The sequence below is a fragment of the Pongo abelii genome, chromosome 1 (genome assembly GCF_028885655.2).
Source record: "Pongo abelii isolate AG06213 chromosome 1, NHGRI_mPonAbe1-v2.0_pri, whole genome shotgun sequence".
NCBI classification, from domain to species: Eukaryota; Metazoa; Chordata; class Mammalia; order Primates; family Hominidae; genus Pongo; species Pongo abelii.
In genome coordinates, this window is record NC_071985.2 from 36,192,072 (window position 1) to 36,211,936 (window position 19,865).

The 19,865-nt window shown below is 35.5% G+C and overlaps 1 protein-coding gene across 18 annotated transcripts in view; it reads right to left on the bottom strand.

Annotated features, from left to right (window-relative positions):
* Positions 1–19,865, bottom strand: part of RPS6KC1 (ribosomal protein S6 kinase C1) — a 328,215-nt gene that overhangs the window by 129,619 nt on the left and 178,731 nt on the right. For all 18 annotated transcript variants that reach the window (XR_008509987.2, XM_054520581.2, XM_054520569.2 and 15 more), the window contains 3 exons: positions 18,428–18,560; positions 8,846–10,441; positions 8,485–8,574 (listed from right to left, as the gene is read on the bottom strand). Coding sequence is in view for 17 of the 18 variants with exons in the window: in XM_054520581.2 (XP_054376556.1) it covers positions 8,485–8,574; positions 8,846–10,441; positions 18,428–18,560 (1,819 nt within the window). In the remaining variant the exon portion in view is untranslated. The remainder of the gene's footprint in view (positions 1–8,484; positions 8,575–8,845; positions 10,442–18,427; positions 18,561–19,865) is intronic.

Genomic DNA, 19,865 nt, shown 5'->3' on the forward strand with positions numbered 1-19,865 from the left:
ACTCCAGCCTGGGTGACAGAGCAAAACTCTGTCTCAAAAAAAAAAAAAAGCTGAAAAACCCTGGGGGAATGAAGAAGACAGGACTGGGAGATAACTCAAGGTTTTTTCTATCCCTGTTCAATTAAAGGAATTTAGGCACCTAATTCCATAAAATGTGCCACAAATTTGTAAGCTGGTTCTATTTTGGCTGGTGGGCTGGTGAGATCATTTGTATCAATTAGAAATATTTTTTAAATGTTATCAAAAACAAATTCATTTAAATGTATTGTAGGACAACTACACTACCTAGCCAGGATATTATTTTAAATACAGAGACAATTTTTTTTAAGCTTTGTATATGACAATAGAAAATGTTACAACCGAAAGCAAAACTAAAAGCCATAGCAACTATGAGAATAAAATTTCATTTTAATTCCAGGTTTGGAATGTTCCTCCAATAGTTATAAACTAAAACATCAAAGTTTAATAGCTTAAAGTTTACAAGTTCAAAGGCACAAAGCTGTTCACAGGGGCCTTGTACTTGAAATGAGTCAAGTCAGACAGAAGAAACCTCCCTATAGTCTCACATTTCTGAGGCAGATCTTCATTCTTACATGATAGACTAACTAGAGCCTGGAATTTTCATTTCCTAGCCCATCCTTTCAAATGGGCATTTTGCTCCTTTTTTCTTATTTTATACTATTTCAGAAAACATTGACTGCCTAATTATCCATTCTATATTCCATAAAGTCCTCCAGCATTGTACTCAATTGCTTATTCAAATGCTGTATTTGTTGAGCAGGGTACATGAACTGTTTGAAAGTTCCTGGAATCACATTACTCTAATTAGCGTATTATCCAGAGAAGACCAATGACAGAGACTGGCACTTTCCAGAGAGAGAAGTCTGCAGCAGCTGGGGCCCCCGCTCTTCTCCCAGTGCTGCAAGGTGACAGGGGATATGTGGTGCTGCTCCACCCTATACACATTCGCTTTTTTGGCTCACCTCCGTCTCTAGCCTCGCTTCCTGCCACCACCTCATCATTTATTCAGTTGGTTTTTAGGTAATTCAATTACCTGAATCCCTGGGCCTGCTGTATTGTGGGGAACTGGATGTGAGTACAGACCACACTCAGCTAGTTCAGGCTAGGCTTGGCTACATGTCTAATTCCACTTTTCTCCCACTACCTAGCTCTGAATTTCTTGTTGTCGTGGTGACCTGGCAACCATGTTCTGAGCTTTCCTGCAATTACCTGTACAACTTAAGTCAAAACTCCTTAATTTCACTTGATTCGGCACTCCAGAGCCAAGAATTACTTGTTCAAGGGAGTTTATAGGTATCATTACTATACGGTTTTCTTGTGAGATAAAATAAGAAACGAGTAACTACCACATGATTCTGGTTGACTGATTATAATTATAATTCTGAGCTGTAAACAATCTTGCTTACTCTCTCACCCTGTATTTCTAGTAGGAAAAAACCAACAGCATGCCCCATTTTCCATTGATCATATCACAACAACTCCATTCTGAATAGCCATTAGGTGTCACAGTGTTACCCAACCAAAGCCATTACAGTTGATTGATGAGAAAAAGGCTAACTGAAAATTGTGAGAATGACAGGCATAGCTCTCTCGCTTGCTTGCGCTCTCTCTGCTGCTCTGCTGCTGTGTTAGGCAGAGAGCTACACGCACGGCTATTAAAGGAGCTTCAGAAATCCTACTTGCCTTATCCTCACTCATTTTTAAAAACCTTAGCATTTTTAAACATTTATTCGAAGGAAGAATTTGTGAAGAATTGCTTAGAAGGAATAAGACCTGGTAACCTAATGGAGATTAAAATTTACAAAATGTTATGGGATACAGAAACTGATGATTTGATAAAAGTAGTTAGCCAATTGCTCTGGTATATAATATTTAAGACTCAGCATTACATCTTTGTTAAATATCAGAGGCAAAAGACAGTTCACTTCTTTATAATAATGCATTGGTGAGGCCAATTACTGAATAGTTGACAAAAGTCAATTGAGATATGAAAAATAAAATGCATTACACTGTAGCTAATACTTTAAACTGTAAGTCTCTAGTCTCATGTTCCTCTTCTGAAAAAGAAATTTGCCCAAGATCATCAAGAAAAAAGGTTTGGGGTAAATAAAAGGTTAAGATTAACTTATTTTTAATAATCTGAAGCTTGACATAAACCCTCCACTCCAAATATCAGGTAGTATTATGAAATGTACAGAGATATTGTTTTTCACCTCTTCTGTATCAAAACATCAGTTCATTAAACTTCTCTTGGGATGTGCTAATGTGTCATTTGCTAAGATGCCAAATAACAGGGACTGAATTCTTTGCTCTTACTTTGTCTCATTCTCACCACTAGAGACAAATCACATTCTGGCCTGATAGGAGAATCATGATTTCAGAATAGTCTGTTTCAATATGGAGCAACCTTAACTGAGATGTGATGGTGACTGGCCCATGGATTCCAGCGTTCTAGACCCTCAAGTCCTCCTAAAGTGATCCTTTAATCTTCTTTGCACCACAAGGGCCTTGCCTAGACAAGGTAAGACTTGTGTTAACTTGAAGTCTTTTTTGCTTGTACTCTATACTCACGTTACAAGTTTCATGGATATACAGTGGTGAAGTGTATCAATAAATTTTCTTCAGTGGAAAAGTCTCACTATTCTATGGCAAACTGAAAAATTACCTGGTTCTCCTGAAGAATAAATAGATTTGGTTTTTATGACGATAAGAACTGAGGGCAAAGGACTAAACATACTTGTTAATCATTCAAGGAAAACATTAAAATACTATGTACAAGATAGCTAGCTATTGCTGAAGTTTTGCTTAAGGGTAAATAAAACAGTTACTGTCTGAAACATAATATTTAAATATTAACCATAAATATTTTACTCAAAATTATTCCTATAGTTCCCTCTTGCTGCCACCTTCTTCTGTTTTAGGGAAAAAAGTAGTATCTCCTGGTTATGTCATTATTATTTTGAAATATACATCTGTATTTATTTGCTTTCTCTATCAATCTCACATTCTTAAAATTAGATTTCTCATGTTTGCTGAAATTATCCAGGTCCCATAAATTATCATATCTAAATATTTCTTATTTAAACAATTTTGTTTGTTGAGAATCTTGACATTCAACTTTCACCCCAAACAAAAGTTGTTTTGGCTTCATTCCTCTAAATGAAAGTATTTTCCATAAATCCCTTATTTCCACATGATATACTTTATATACAAACTCTATAAATGAGTAAAAATATATACTCAGTCATCCTAATGAAATAATTTTTTAACTCTACTAACATTAGATAAGAAATCAATATTTACCCTTGGGGGAAAAATCCTGCGTTAATAAGATAAACTTCAATTTTGAGTACATTTTGTGTAAGGATGATGTCAGATGATCTGACATCTGTGATTTTACTTATATCCAACAAATCTATTTTACTACTGTTAAATTGAGGCCTAGAAAGTCTTAAATAAATTTCCCGAGGTCAAGCAATGAGTTAATACCTGATCTGAGATAATATGCAGGTTTGGTAGTTCTCAATTCCGTCTAAATATTCTAAACCTTAAAAACTTCTGATAGCCTCAAGATATTTTAAACTCCATCCATGGTCTGAGTCCTAGTTTTAATTATCAGATACATAACTATTACATGGAGCTCCAAGCCTAAAAAGAAACAAATGCCATGGAAAGCATGTTTATGGAGAAGGGCAGGGGAAACTATTCCCCAAAATATATTCATCGGTTATTTGATAAAGTCAGGCTAGAAGAGCAAAGAAAGGTAGTCAATAAATGTCATGCTCTAAAACTGAATTTTTACAGATAGTTTTCAGCATGATTTTTCTATGTTTCACTTTTCACCGTCAGCTGTGAGCTGTTTCCAAGTGTGAAATTGCCTAAGAGAGGAAGCAAAGCTGTCATTTGACATCTGGGAGCATGGAGATCGGGCAGCAGTGAAAAGCATTTTGGACTTCTTCAATTTACACACATATGCACCTATAAATTCTCAAGTCTGAAAAGTATTCAATGACAAATATCAATGTAAATTTCAAGCATTTAAAATTAAAGACTCATAATGGGGCAGAAAATAAAAGTGAAGGATACACACTGACAGGATACCATATCAACTTGTTCAAGACTAGAATGGGAAACTTAAGTGACTATATTAGGTTAACTAACACAAATAATTTTATGCACTTGTCTCAGATTGTATATTAAGCTTTCAAATATCATTTTCTTGTATTTTTGTTTAAGAGACAAGGTCTTGCTATGCTGCCCAGGCTGGAGTGCAGTAGCTATTCGCAGGCATGATCATAGCACACTGCAGTCTCATACTCACAGCCTCAAGCAATCCTCCCAGCTCAGACTCAGTTTTGTTTTTTTTTTTGTAATTTATATGCTTAGTAGTACAGGTTCTATCTTCTAGCTGTTTTTGAATGATAAGAGTCAAGAAAAAAAAGTAGTAAAAAAAATACTTTCTTGGCATTTTATTTTTCCTTTATACTTAAAACACTATAAACAAAGGTTTATCCTTTATTATCATAAGTTAATAAATCAAATGATAAAGCACATAAAATCTTTTGGCTAAAACTTTTGTATGTATGTGTATAAAAACAGATATAAAATCAGAGTAACCGGAAGAAAGTCCTCCAGAGAAAAATAACCAATTTACTCCAGTTTTTATTCTGTAATCCTTCACAACAAAAAAACAGAAGAACCTGTGTAAAAGTATCCTAATAAAGTATCTAGAAGTCTCCTAATGTGGAAACCAGACAGTGTTATATTTATATTGTCATGCTATACAATCTGTTCCTACTTTGTGGACTATTTCTTTTGCCTTTTCTCTTCCTGAACTCCATTCTGTGTTTCTGTGGTATGAAAGGAACCCATTTACCATGAATGATGTTTATTTAAAATAAAACCTTTCTAGAGAATCATCCTAGATAATCTAAGGATACAAAGTGAACCTAAAAGGAATGGCTTCTACTTTGAAAACAGGGCTGGGTTTGATCAGTGAATTCGTATTCTCAAGACCCTCTTGATGGGTCTGCAGCTGCAGCCATTTATGTGCTGGCTTTTTCACAGATGTAGACAGAGAAAGCTCCATGGTTTTTGTCTTTTTGTTGTTGGATTTGTTTTCTTTAATATAAAAAAGTGGCAACTTTTTAAAAAGTTCTCAGTTTTGTTATAGAAACTTGTGAATCTCGGGCATCCTTGGGAGTATACATTGTTGAAATAATTATGACTTTTTAAAATCTAGGATCACAAAGTTGGCAGAAACTATACTTAAATAACAGAAGGTGATCATTTGCATTTCAAAATTTATCTGTCTTGCTTTTCCCCTCAATTAGACCAAAACATGTTGATTCACAGGTTTCTGTGTGTGTGTTTTTTCTTTTTTAAACTTATTTATAGAGCAGAATAATGGCCCCCCTGCTAGTTTGGCATTTGCTCAAGTTTCTGTCCATGCAAATCAAATCTGTTACTGGAAATTTTTCTCAAAATATAAAGGCACATCATCCACAAGATAAAAAGATACACTGCTGATATTATAAAGTACAGGGCAGGTGGATAATGTTTTCAGGACAAATATGTGATAAGGATTCCCGGGAGGTGAAGTGGCAGGGTAGAGGGTGCACACTGTTTAAACAGAAGTGAGTTGCTCTCATCATAATCTTGTGACAACTTTTCTTTCTAACCAAACATCAGCTGCTTAACATGCTTTAGAGTTACTTGGACAATAATACTAAGGTTAGACTTGGGAAGTAAGAGGGAGGGGATCACATGAAAGGAAATTACTTCAACCCTTAGTGTTCCTAAGGGTAGATCAAAAGGTGGTTAAACAATATATGCCCCATGTAGTTACTGATTTGTATTTTTAAGCATTGAAATATTAACATATTATCATTGCTTCCATCCTTTGAGGAGAGGAAAACCTATTTGTAGTTTTGATTTATCAGTAGCACTGCCTATGAACTTTTGGGGCAAACTAATTCACAAATTTTTGCTCCAATTTCCCTTGAGTTATAAGTAAGGGGTACGGGCACATAGACTTAACCAAGTTCTATAACTCTCTAGATGTAAGGTCATCTTAATAAGAACACTGGTATTACTTTTCTGTTAAGGCCATTACTTGTTTTGTTTTACCTGGTTGCTAAAATTAACAGGCCCAATGAATGGAAAGCCTTTCCACATTGTTCACAAAGCATGCCATAACACTAGAACACTTTTGCAACTCACAAAGCTTGGAAGTACAATTCTTTTATGCAAATAATGACAACAAAGCACCTCTTCAGACTACAGCTTTTTTCAAATGCTAGTGAAGGACAACCTGGAAGAGGACAGCAAAATCCATTAATGGTAGACTGCCACCTGCTGGTCAACTAAGAGAATTGTAATTTCTGGGACAAGACTTAAAAATTAGAACTTAGAAACTGATCTGTATTAAATTCGGTATTTCAGTATATGAAATTGGAAGTGTGTATCTGTTGATGAATGTAATATGGTTCTGTTCCACATATATTAAAACTCTCAGGATACCAATATGTTATAGATATTAAAGTAAATATGACTGTGCTTGAGAATAAAGAAAAATAATCTGCTAGAATGCTCAAGCACAAATTTACAGATAGTTTCCAATAAGTAACAATATATACACTTACTAGGAACCAGGAGAAAAAAAAGAAAGTAACAACAAAAATAGGAAATAAGAAACTACTTACAAATATTAAACAATATTCCATAAATGTGTGGTTTTGTTTTGTTATATGGTTCCCATTGCACTTCACTTTAGGATGTAACAGGCTTGACTCAGAAAAACTCCCAAATTAAGTTTGATTCTAAAACTTCCAAATTCATTATAATTAACAAATATATTTCTAAGTACACTGGAACCTAAAATGTTATTTCTTATCAAATTAGAAAGTCGGGAGGATCTGTTTTTTTTTTTTTTTAATCGAGTAACTGTAATAAAGTGAATTCAACATGAAATTTTTTATCCTATTAACTAACAGGATTTCAAAACATAACATCACATTATCTATTTGAGAAAAAAAATGTAAGTGTGCTCTATTGTCTCTAACAATAAATAAAAACCAAACAGTCTTAATTTGAAAGAAGGAGGAAAGAAAAGAAAACCCTAATAGTTGCTTTCAGGAACGTTTTAGGAATTTATTTTATAGACTGGAAAACTTTGGTATTCTCTACTGCAGAAATAATTCTTAACAATGAAAGTTGTAACTAGAAACAATCTAGCTCTTTTAATCCTTATTATCATCACTTCCCATTATGCAGAGAAACAAGGTTAGCATCAATATATTAGTTAGCTGTTAAGTATTAAATACTATATTGATCAACACCTAAGCAGATTATGTCAAAAAAAAATCGGCTTGAAACTCCTTTGAAGGCCAATAGGGTGACAGGTGAAGTGACTCTGGCCATCCAAAGAGGCTAAATGGTAAGCAAAAGGTGAACAAACTTTGGATTCATAATACAGCCCTGTCTGCACTGATGACTGAGAAAAACCAACTCAAATGCAATTCATATGCTTATGCTACCTATAATTGTCAATAAAAGATCTAATACCCACAGAATAAATCTCTAATTTTTAAAAAATAAAGACAATACAGAAAAAGCAAGATAAAACTGTTTCGTCTATAAACATTTGTTATAAAATGCCAGGTTGGCACATCACTAAAATCATATTGCGTTTTTAAAACCTCCATTGTGCCAGGCACCATGGCTCATGCCTGTAATCCCAGCTATTCCAGAGGCTGGGGCAGGAGGATTGCTTGAGGCCAGGTGTTCAGGACAAGTCTGAGCAACACAGCAAGGCCCTGTTTCTATTTTAAAAGAAAAAAAAAATTTAAATTAGCCGGGAGTAGTGGCATGCACCTGTAATCCCAGCACCTTGAGCCCAGGAGTTCTAGACCAGCCTGGGCAACACAGAAAGATCTCATCTCTACAAAAAATGCTATTTAAAAAAATTAGCCAGGCATGGTGGTGCACAAATGTAGTCCCAACTACTCAGAAGCTGAGGCAACAGGACCGCTTGAGCCCAGGAGTTGGAGGCTGCAGTGAGCCATAACAGCACCACTGCATTCCAGCCTATGTGACAGAGTGAGGTATGTCTCAAAAAAAAAAGAAAGAAAGAAAAAAATCATGCATCTAAAGAGGGTCAGGGTATTTAAAGGTCCTTGTAAACACTAAGAAGTTAAGACATTTCTAAGAATTCACTGCAGTTCTTAGGTATAAACTCATTTAACAATAATAAATATGTGGACACACATATATACATACACATATATACCTATGAATTAATTGGTTTAGCCCCAAATTTTCTTTTTCGAAGGGTTAAACAGATAACCAAATCCAACACATATATAAACTGCTAGTGAACAATACAAAAATACAACTTCTATAAAGAAATGAGAGCTGCCGAACCACTTTTTCGAGGGAAACATTTTAGGAGATTGCTCTAACCTGGGGCACAGTACATTCTCTCTACGGCATCGCTGTCACAGGAATCTTCAACCTCACTCCACCTGCTAAAATACGTTAGCTGAATGTGTCCTAAAAACAAAACGACAGGAGAAATCAAAACATTTTTCTCTTCCATTTTCTGCAGAAGTGAACTGTAATTACTCCTTTTGTAGCTAAAAACAGTATCATTAAGAATAATGGCATCATTAAGTACTAGAAGCTATTACTGGGGGTGAATTTGCTGCACTGATAATGAAGCTCTAGACAGGAAATGAAGATACTAATTACAAGATAAAACGCCTACTCAGTTAATTGGAAGCAACAGCGAATAAAAAGAAATGCATTTGCAAAAGTTCCTGACCTCTATCATTCAATAAGATGTTGTTTGGGTTCAAATCGCGGCACACAATTCCCTCTCTATGTAAAGCATCAAGGGCTACCACCATTTCAGCTGCCCATCTTTGAATGCAGCCCTCTGGGATGTAAAACCTGGAGGTTAGTGCTAATTTTTTATCAAGGTCCTCAAAAATCTGATGTATTTCCTTGTCTCCTTCTAGCGCTAAACCATTTTCTCCCTTAGTCTCAGAGTCTCTCTGGAATAAAGAAGTTGGATCCTCTTTAGCCAAATCATCAGTCTGATCTGTAAACAGCAATACTTCTTCTGTTTTTAAAGTGTCTGTGCTTGCATTATATTCATTAGCACCTGAGAGTGGACTACAAATACGGAATAAGCTTTCTTCTGTGTTTTTTGCAGTTACTGCTGACTCAACCACTCCAAGTCCTTGAAACTTAGGATCTGAGCTGGGTAACAAAGACATATCTCCTGAACTACTATGATCAACAGCTGCTACAAATAACATCCTGGGATCCTCCTGTGCATAGTGTTTCTCTGTTATACTATAGGATTTGGGCCCAGAGGGATCACTCAGTTCCTCTATGCCTTTCTCCTCATGTGCTTGGCATTGTTCAGTACTAAGCCTGAGGCATAAAACATCAGGGGCTTCCAAGAGTTTATTTTCTATTATCCCTATATTAGTTTGTGTAAACTTAGTAGGTCCCATTGCTGCAGCTTCTCTTGTTGACTCCAATTCACCAGGTAAATTTACAAGAAGATCAGGTCTTCCTTCATCAGTACCACTGACATCATCAAAAGCAGCATCTTTAAATGAAATAACTGGCACTGAGTCATCTGAGCCCCTGCTAATGGTGTCCTGAGCTTTAAACTCTACCTTGCTTTCACTAGTATTAAAACTCCTAGAAGCACTGTCTCCATCTGGAAGAGTAAAGAATGGTTTCAAAGGTTCTGATTTTAGACTATACAATTTTTCTCCAAAGTCAAGTCCCAGGAGTTCACTTGCGCTATCCTTACTGTCTATCCTAAAGAATTCCATGGGGCTATTTTTTGATCTACTGAGGGAATCTGATGTTCTTGGAGAACTAACTGCTTCTGGGTCATCGTTGGGGAAGAACTTCAGCTCGTGAGCTCTCAGCTCTGTGCTGGGGCTGTCACTGTCAGCAGCAAGGTGTGCTGGGAAGCTTTTAATAGCTTTAGTATCAACAGCATTCCCTTCAGTCTTCATGAAGGGCTCCTCATTCAAAGACCCTGGTTCAATCTTTTCTTGCCCATATTCATTGCATAATGTTAAATAACTAGTAGTACATTCTTCTTCTGAACTTGAACCAGAATCTGGCCACTTTGGAGAGCTATCTTGGCCATCATCTTCCTGGTTGCTGTCATCTTGAGAACTTGGAGTAAGACTACTCTTCAAAGGCAGAGCTTTAAGCATGCTTCCACCATCACTTCCTCTGGATTCAAAGCTACTGCTGTCCTGAGAACTAGAAGTTGGCTGTTGCAGGTGAACTTTTTCAAGTGTAGGTTTTTTCACTTCCTTGATGTCAAAGCTTTCTTCAGGACTTCTGTTTAGAAATTTACTGATATATGACCACAGTTTGCCACCTGTGAACAAGTATAACAAAACAAACAAAAGTATTAAGATCTCCAAATTGACAGTTATTTAAGCCATTAGAAAAACAAAAACTATCTTAAAAATCAATCAAAACAAGTCAATAATACCCATTAATATCAAGTGTGCCATAAGATAAGCATATTTAATAAAATACTTGTTATTGCTGACTGGTGAGTATGGTTTCAAGTATATCTCCTGATATCAATTTTTTTTAAGTGACAACCTATTTCTTCCTTTGAAGGGAAATTAGTTATAACACATACTAATGTGAAATTTCACAGCTAAAATTCTACTCTAAAGTTAAATATCATTTAGTCTTAGAAACATCTGATTATGTTCTGTTCTGTTTATATAATAATTTTTTCACGCATGGCCCCTTGGTCAAGTGGAAATACATAAATAAGTGCTGTTTAAAATTGTATACTACAATGGCGGGAAAAAATCAACAATATTATTCCATTTTGAAAATGTCCAGTCCAGGAATGGAGGAATTTGGCATGTGGTATATAATTATGCCTTTATAAATGACATATTAATATTTCCCCTTTTATGCCCAGCCTTACATGTAATATGTTATATAAGTAAAGCTATTGAGGAAAATTAATTGGGCAACCATTAATGAAGCAAGCTATGGAAATTCTGACTGTGTATTCTGACATACATCTTTAAAACTAAAATCATAAAAATCACTTTCATGTAAATCAGAGAAATAAAAAAAAATCCAGTATTTTACCAGCAATACTTGTAGTTATTATTTCACCATAGTTTTCTTTCATTTTAACCATTAAAACACCTCAATCCCTTTGTCAATTATAATTTTTACATTAAACAATTATAGCTAAGTACCAAAAACCTGCTATAACAGTAGTGACTAGAAACAGTATTAGAAGAAAGAATAATTAATTAAATTTGATCCAGAAATCTCAAAAGCAGTAACTGCAGAAGTATACTTTGTGGAGACAGAATTGTAGTTGCAAAGAAATGAAAAATTAAGAATAATGTGTTAAAAATAAATCCCTCTATTCATATAAAGAAGACAATTTTTCAGCACATATTTATTGTAATCATTAAGCATCATATGCCTAAACCTTAAGGAAAATAACCACTGACAGTCAATTGCATGTGTAAAAAAGTCAATGGAAACATCAAAAATACCTCTTCCTACTTCACATTTCATTTCAAGAAATTCAATAAATACACATAGCACCTGATGTGGTACCTAGCAAAGAATAAATGCTCAATAAAGGCTAATTGTCATAATATTAATCCTAGGATTCTCATACACCTCTTTGTAGCAGCAATCTAGTTAACCATCTTCCCTATTTTATTTATTTAACTTTTTTTTTTTCTTAGTCTCACTCTGTAGCCCAGACTGGAGTGCAGGGGCGGGATCTCAGCTCACTGAAGCCTCCACCTCCTAGGTTCAAGTTATCCTCCTGCCTCAGTCACCCAAGTAGCTGGGATTACAGGCGTGTGCCACCATACCCAGCTAATTTCTGTATCATCTTCCCCATTTTGATAACAGTTAGTGGTACAGGATATTACGGCATTTAACTTTTTCCTCTCATTTTTTTCTTAGCTAATGCTTTCTGTCCTCTTTAGAGTATACTCAGTGTTTCACATTTCCCCATATTTCAACTGAAGTTTAAAAGGAGCTATGCATTGAGTCTATATTCTTTAGTCTACTGACAATAATACTCACATTCTCTTACCACAAATACCTATATTGTGGCACTCTAACAATGCTTGAACCTAAAACTAAGATTCTTTTATGCAATCCAAATAAAATGATTTGGGTGGTTTTCAATTCTCCTAGATGATGACTACTTTGAGGAAAGGATCAAGTCTTTTTCAACTTTGCATGTCTACTGCCTACACAATGTGCAGGACATAAAAGTCACTGCTTGTTAAATCAGATGATGAGATATACCGTATAAGCAATCCATAAAGTTCCACTGATCAGCAAGAAATGGTACCTTTTAATAAAGTTCTAAGAAAAGCTTCATTCATTCCTAGGCCAATTCCACCTGAATAAACTACTGAAATCTAAAATTCAATGTACTTAAAGTCTTCTTTTTTGGGGATAATGCTATAACTACAACTAGATCCTTACTTTAAGTCCCTCCTGTATCACTCTACCCTACTAATTGCTGCCTAATTAATCTTCTATTTCAGCACAGATCTTATGCCATTTCTGCATTCAAGAAGCCAAGTTCCCTCCATCTACTGAATCACATACCAACTCTGCATAGGCATTTGAACTCCTGAGTAATACAGTTATCAACCCATGATTTGGTCCTCTCTCCCTACTCAACAAAGAATTCATGATGGGCTTTCCTCATACCATGCTTACACTTGGAATGTTTTTCTCCTAATAGTTTCCCCAGTATCCACTTGTGAAAATCTTACCTATTCTTGAAGGTCCTTCAGAATCTGTTCTCTTTTACCAATTTCTTTGTATCCCTTAACTGGACACAATATATATATTCTCTCAATCCTCTATCATCCACCTTCATACTCCTTATGACATTTACATCATATTAATATTACTTTTATGCTTTTATTATCTCCTTCATGAGACTGTAAAGTCTTAATAGCTGCAGGCAGAGGACTCTATCTAGCATGTAAAACAGGTATTAAATATTTATTAAACTGAGTTATAAAAAGATAACATCTTTACAAATTTTTTGAAAACCTTTCAAGGAAAAGAATCTATGAGTAAGAATCTATAAGGATCTATAAGTATAATGTCGTTTTGGGGGTCATATGTTCTTCCAAAGACATATATTAACCTTAAAAAAAACCTGTTATTGCTAAAGTACATAAAATTTGTCTAATTTTTAACACTCTAAGATTGTAAATGATACTTTTCTAAGTCTTTTTGAAGCACATAAAATTGTAGATATTGAACCATTTTAAGATTTAAAAATTAGAATTCATAATGTTTAATTAAAACTCTTTGTCTCTCCTCAGATTTTAAGTCTATTGTTTTTCTATAAGATTGCAAAGTAAGTTTGTTAATTTGCTTGGTCAGAATTAGGACTTAAATTTCATATGTACGATAAAACACTGCTATCACAGTAATCAAAATCATCTTTTGGCCAAGGAATTCAACTTGAAAAAAATGCAAGCTCAAGGCAATATGTAACACCCATTTAAGTTTTTTAAAAACAGACAGGTAGAGAGTGAATGTTTATAAACATAGAAAGTTATTGGAAGATATATAATTACTGTTAAAAGAGTGCCTATTTCTGGGGAATAGGTCTGGGCAACAAAGTGAATAGGAAGGGATAATTTTTATTTTTACTTTACAGACTTCTATTTTGTTTGAATTTATTTTATAAATTAGTTTTATAATTTTAGAAAACTAATTAATAAAAGGAGAATCATTTTACTCCTTGGGGCCTTAAGTAACTTGGAGAGAAATTCTTTTCTACCTCCTTTCTATTTTGTATATCCACAGTCAGAGACTTTTGCAACTTCTGTCTTTTAATTTGGTCTTTCATCTTTGACTGACCCAGTATTCAACAATTATACACTGAGCACCTTCTAAATACCAAGTATTTTGCTAATTTATCATACATATGATGAATATTACATAATCCCTAATCTTAGAAACTTAAACTCTCATGGCCTTGATTGAATACATTTTGTTTCCCCACCTTTCTCTCTCAAACAGTTTAAGAAAGGGCTTTATTAAAAGGAATAGTAAATATTTTAAACTTCTCCCCTAAAATCCTGACTGATATATCCTAACTGTCTACTCAACATCACCTGAATATTTAATAAGAATCTCAAATTCACATGTCCAAAGTGGAATCCCTGATTTTCCTTCTAAACTTACTTCTCCCACAGCTTAGCAAATGGAAACTCCATTATTTCAATTATTTGAGCCAAAAACTTTGAAATCACGTAAAACAGAATCATGCCCGCTCTACCTTCAAAATACATTCAGACTCTAATAACCATTCTTCACCACCTATGCCAGCAGTTCCCAATCTTTTTGGCACCAGGGACCAGTTTCATGGAAGACAATTTTTCCATGGATGGGGACAGGGGTGGGGGTGGGGGGTAGAAACTGTTTTGGGGTGAAACTGTTCCACCTCAGATCATCAGGCATTAGATTCTCAGAAGGAGTGTGCAACCTAGATCCCTCGCATGTGCAGTTCACAATAGGGTTTGTGCTCCTATGAGAATCTAATGCCACTGCTGATCTGGCAGGAGGCAGAGCTCAGGCAGTAATGTTCACTTGTCTGCCACTCACCTCCAGGTACCTGTCTGTGACCCGGGGATCCCTGACCTACACACTAATACCTTGTCCAAGCCATCAGCATTTTCACCTGGGGTGCTGCAACAATGTCCAAATTGGTCTCCCTGCTTTTCCTTCTGCTCTCCTATGTTCTGTTTTCCACAGAGCAGCCAATGATCCCTATCTCATCACTCCTTTGCTCAGCATGCCCCAATAACATCTTATCTCATTTAGAATAAAAGTCCAGTTCTTAACGTGGCCTACAATGCTATACAGGATCTGCCTGCCTACCTCCTCACTTCTCTAAGCATTCTTCCTACCGCTCTTTCTGTTCTGCTCCAGCCACACTGATCCTGCTGTTTCTTGAACACCAAGCACACCCCTGCCTCTAAGCCTGCGGACCTATTTGTTTTCTCTCACCAAGACATCCTTTCCTTACACATCCACAATGCTCCCTCTCTCGCTTCCTGAAGGTCTCTGGTCAAATGTTCCTTCTCAATAAGATGACCACCCTACATAAAATAGCAAACCACCCCTCTCACCCCTTTGGCATTCCCTTCCCCTTTCCTTTAATTGTTCTCCATGGCAAATTTACCTCCATCTGTCATATATTTACTTAAATATTTGCTTATTGTCTGTTCTGCCTCTATAATGTAATGTAATGTAAGCTCCATGCAGGCAAAGTCTTCTGTTTTGTTCACTGCCAAATTAGAACTATGTTTGTGTCCCAGCAAGCACTCAATACATTTCTAATGAAATGAATTAAAAATGGAAAGAAAGAGTCCAAGAGACTCACATAAATCATGAGTAGTTCTGTAAGCAGTAGAAAGCTAAAGCCACAAATCATAAGTATTCAAAGCATTCATGTTATGGAGAAAACAACTGTTCAAGGTTTGCTATTCACACATATGAAAAGTTACTTTTCTATGACATAGGCCAACTTCCTAATCTACGGAGGTGCCACTGATGTGTAAAAGAAAACACACTGTTCATCACCCAGTTCACTGCATTGCTCAAACCAAATCTGAGAAATTACTGTAGATTTTCCTCTTCCTAATCTCAAATCCATCACAGGTCCCATTGACTCTACTCTCAAACATCTTGACTGGTGCCCCAGAAGGCCAAGCTAGCAGCACCTTTTGACTAGCCTCCTGTATTAGCCTTTTTACTGCTTCTATTCTTGCCTTTCTACAACCCATTCCCCATACAAAAGCCAGTGACCTTTTTAAAATGTAAATCAGATTCTGTCAACCCTTAAGAAATCCAATGGTTTCCCAAAGCACTTGAATAAAAGCCAAAGTCCTTACTCTGCTGTACAAGGCTCCTGCCTACTTCTCCAACAGCCTCATGTACCAACATGTGCCTCACATTGTCCTCACTCTACTCCATTCCAACCAAAGGATGCCTTTCTTGGTCATCAAACATCCCAAGTTTGTTTTTATACTCATCCCTGTACCTGTATCTTACATTCAAATGATTGTTTCTTTTGCCATTCAGAACTTCTCTTAAATGCCACCTTCTCAGAGAGGGCTCCCTCAACTACTTAATACAACATAGTCCCCCAGTTGTTATCTATTAGATCTCTCTTTGTTAAAGATCTGTATAGTTCCTTTTATTATCCCATGTTCTCTTGCCTTTTGTTTTTCTGTTTGACTTTTCACAACAAGAATTTAAGTTTCAGGCCTGGCGTGGTGGCTCACACCTGCAATTCCAGCATTTTGGGAGGCTGAGGTGGGAGAAACACTTGAGGCCAGGAGTTTAAGACCAACTTGGGCAACACAGAGAGACCCAATCTCCACAAAATATTTTAAAACTTAGCCAGATGTGGTGATGCATGCATGTAATCCCAGCTGAGGTGGGAGATCACTTGAGCCCAAGAGTTCAAGGTTACAGTGAGCTATGATTGTACCATAGCACTCTAACCTAGGAGACAGAGCAAGACCCTGACTACCCCCCAACCAAAAAAAAAAAAAGAATTTTCTTGTCTTGTTCACCTAAAAAGAAGCCTACTATACAGTACATGCTCAATAAATTTGCTGAATATTTAATTAATCCAGAGTCCCTATTTGCACTATAATTTACTATCTTTATATTATAAAACCATCTTAAAATTAAACAATAGACACCTAAAATGAATGGTCAAAAGAGACAAATTTTATGGTCATGTGACCATTCAAAGTCAGCTATGGTCAATAGTAAAGAAGGATCTAAAATAGCAGAAAATTTAAAAGTCATAAGTCTATGATTTTAAGAGATTATAAAAATTTTCTACATTATTCAAGTAAAATCAATTGAAACATCAGTTTCAAGAGGTATATGGGATGGTGAGAAGATGGTAGAAAAAAACTGAAAAATGATTTGGAGAAGGAAGAGGAAGAAGAGGAAGATACAGCTACAAATAACAGAGGTAAGTTAAGATTGAAAATTTTGCCATAGATAATCTCCAACATGAATAATCCACACTGGGTAATAGAATATTGACTATAATTACATTCATCCTACTGACCTTGTTCTAAATTATTATGGATTATTACTACGCAAGTTATTTTGTTCCACACCAGAGGTGGCTGTATTTCGCTATCAGATGACACGACCTCTAATTCAATAATGTCTGTAATGCACTGGTATCCTCAGATAAAAGCTGTCTATAATGTCTGAACAAAGGTGAATTAGTTATCCAATTCACACACACAATTAACTCTCTTAATACCTGAGAGCCCATAGAGCCCCTTCTGAATTTCCTATTAAATACTGCATATGGAGGTCTTCCCTCCATCTGTAGTTATCTTGTGCTGTACTTCCCAATAAACAATATTAATTGTTTATTGCCCACATCAAAAATCTTGCATTCGTTATCATATGAGACCTCATTCCAGAAAGCAGTGACTTCTTTTCCTAAAAAATTGTATTAAATACAAATGTTATGCCTATTAGTAAAGTACGATAGTTACATAAAAATAATAATGCCTTCACAAAATACGGAAAACAATTAAAATTTTTTTTACTATTTTACAAACACCTCTTAAAAGCCAAATGGCAATATGTACTAAATGAATTTATATTTATATGCTATTTTCAGTCATCCTAAATAAAAGACTATTTATTTAAATTCAGGTATTAAAGGGCAAAAAAAAATCAAAACATAATATTTTTTGTCACCTGTTCCCTCTACAAAGAGCTGAAATTTCATAAATAGTTTGAAGGCAGAGACCTGTGCCTCTGCTTTGTACCCATATGTGATGCCAATGGCTGTATTCATAAAAACTCAGATCAGAATAACTAGGTAATGTCAAATGTTAAGCAAACACCCTTGCCTTCTAAAAGACGGAGGTAATTAATTAATTCTTCAGGGGATGCTTTTCATTTTAGTCATCTAACATAATGTATCCTTTTAGCAGGGAACAAGCGAACAAAATACCACTAAAATAAAATCTAGCTCTTTTAGCACACATTCACATTAAAGTTCTCATTATATTAGGTAAATTCCATGAGAAAGTAAGTAGTGAAGTAAATCTACAAATGGTACCATAGTCCACATGAAATCTGCTGTTCACCTGGGTTTTCATTTTCCCTCACAACTCAAAGTAGGGAGATAGAGCAGAGGAATAAGAAATGGTTTCTTAAACATGTTTCACATATTCTATCTGCTCATGAAATGACAGAGAGAAACTGGAAGCTAACTAGGTGACATTCTTCACTGCATAAACAATCCAAACTACAAACCAACCTTCCGCATGCTGCAGCACAAGAAATACTGACTCCTCAGAGATGATGTACTTATGCAGACACACCATGTTGGGCACACAGCGGGGGATGATGGTCTTTCTGTTCCTGCTGTATTCACTGCTTTTCCTTAGACCCTGACAGAGAACAAAAAGGTCAGTTGTATCCTCAGTTGCCTTTGGAGCCTGCTGTGCTCTGTGTTTATCAACCAAACTAATCTATCCGAGTTACTCTGGGCTTCAGAGAAACCACTCATCTGCTGCTCTATGCCCCCCAGTCCCTGGAGGCTCTGCTGATGGCATCTGGCGTGAATCCAGAGAAGGAAGATGCCACAAAGCTGCCATTAAAATCAATTACGTGGGTCAGTGTTTTTATTAGAGATGCTCTCAAACTAAGTCATCAGGATGACACACAGTTATTTCTCTGTGACCTTTTCTTAAGTTTTATTTTACTTATCTATGTCTTTAAAGCAGTAGACATTGTAAGACCAATGCAAACTCCTGAGACACAAAAGGTATTCTTAGATTTAAGCAGGCAATTTTAAAATCCTATCCCCCAAAAGTACAAACAATATTAAGTCTTCTTACAAGGAATAAGGTTTGTCTATTTTCTGGTGTCATACTCTGCTTTTAAAGAAATGTCAATGATAAAGTATATTCACACACACACACAAAATGTGTTTCAGTATTTGTCAGTGTGACCTACTGCCATGCCTTATCAGTAAAAGAAAAAGCATCAGAAAAAGAAATATAAAATTAATAAATTCACCTTCTGAATGCTGTGGAAATGCTTAAATTAAGATATTTTCAGAATATGTACTATCACAGTCCATTCCAAATACAATTTCAAAACTTCAAAATTGAGGGTTCTTTCTCTCCTTATTCATTTAGTTATAAATTGCATTATGTACAGAGTCAAAATTGAATTTAGATCAAAAAGAGGACCAGGAATGTAGATAACACTTTCCCAAAATACCCGTAACAAGACCTTAAGGCAAAATTTTAGCTCTTAAGAACTGTAGTGATAATCGAAGGTGAGACTGTGTATAGTCCTCACAATTAAACAAAATGTTCTTGAGATGTATTTAAACAACACACTACACATTCAAACAACACAAAATGGTTCTTCAATTTATCCAAATTATTTCCTCCATACTCTGTATCAAAAAAAAGTTGTTAAATACATGCTATCAACCGTGATGAAAGGATAAAAAGAAAAGTAAATAAACATCACCAGAAACAACATAAAAGGACATTCAAAACCTAGGGGGGGAAATATTAACTAAAATATTAACTTTTCTTTCAGAAGCACAATTTGAAATTAAAATTTTAAATTCATTAAACATATAAATTTTACTTACTCTTTTTTTTTTTTTTGAGACAGGGTCTCACTCTTGTTGCCCAGGCTGGAGTGCAATGGTGCAATCTTGGTTCACTGCAATC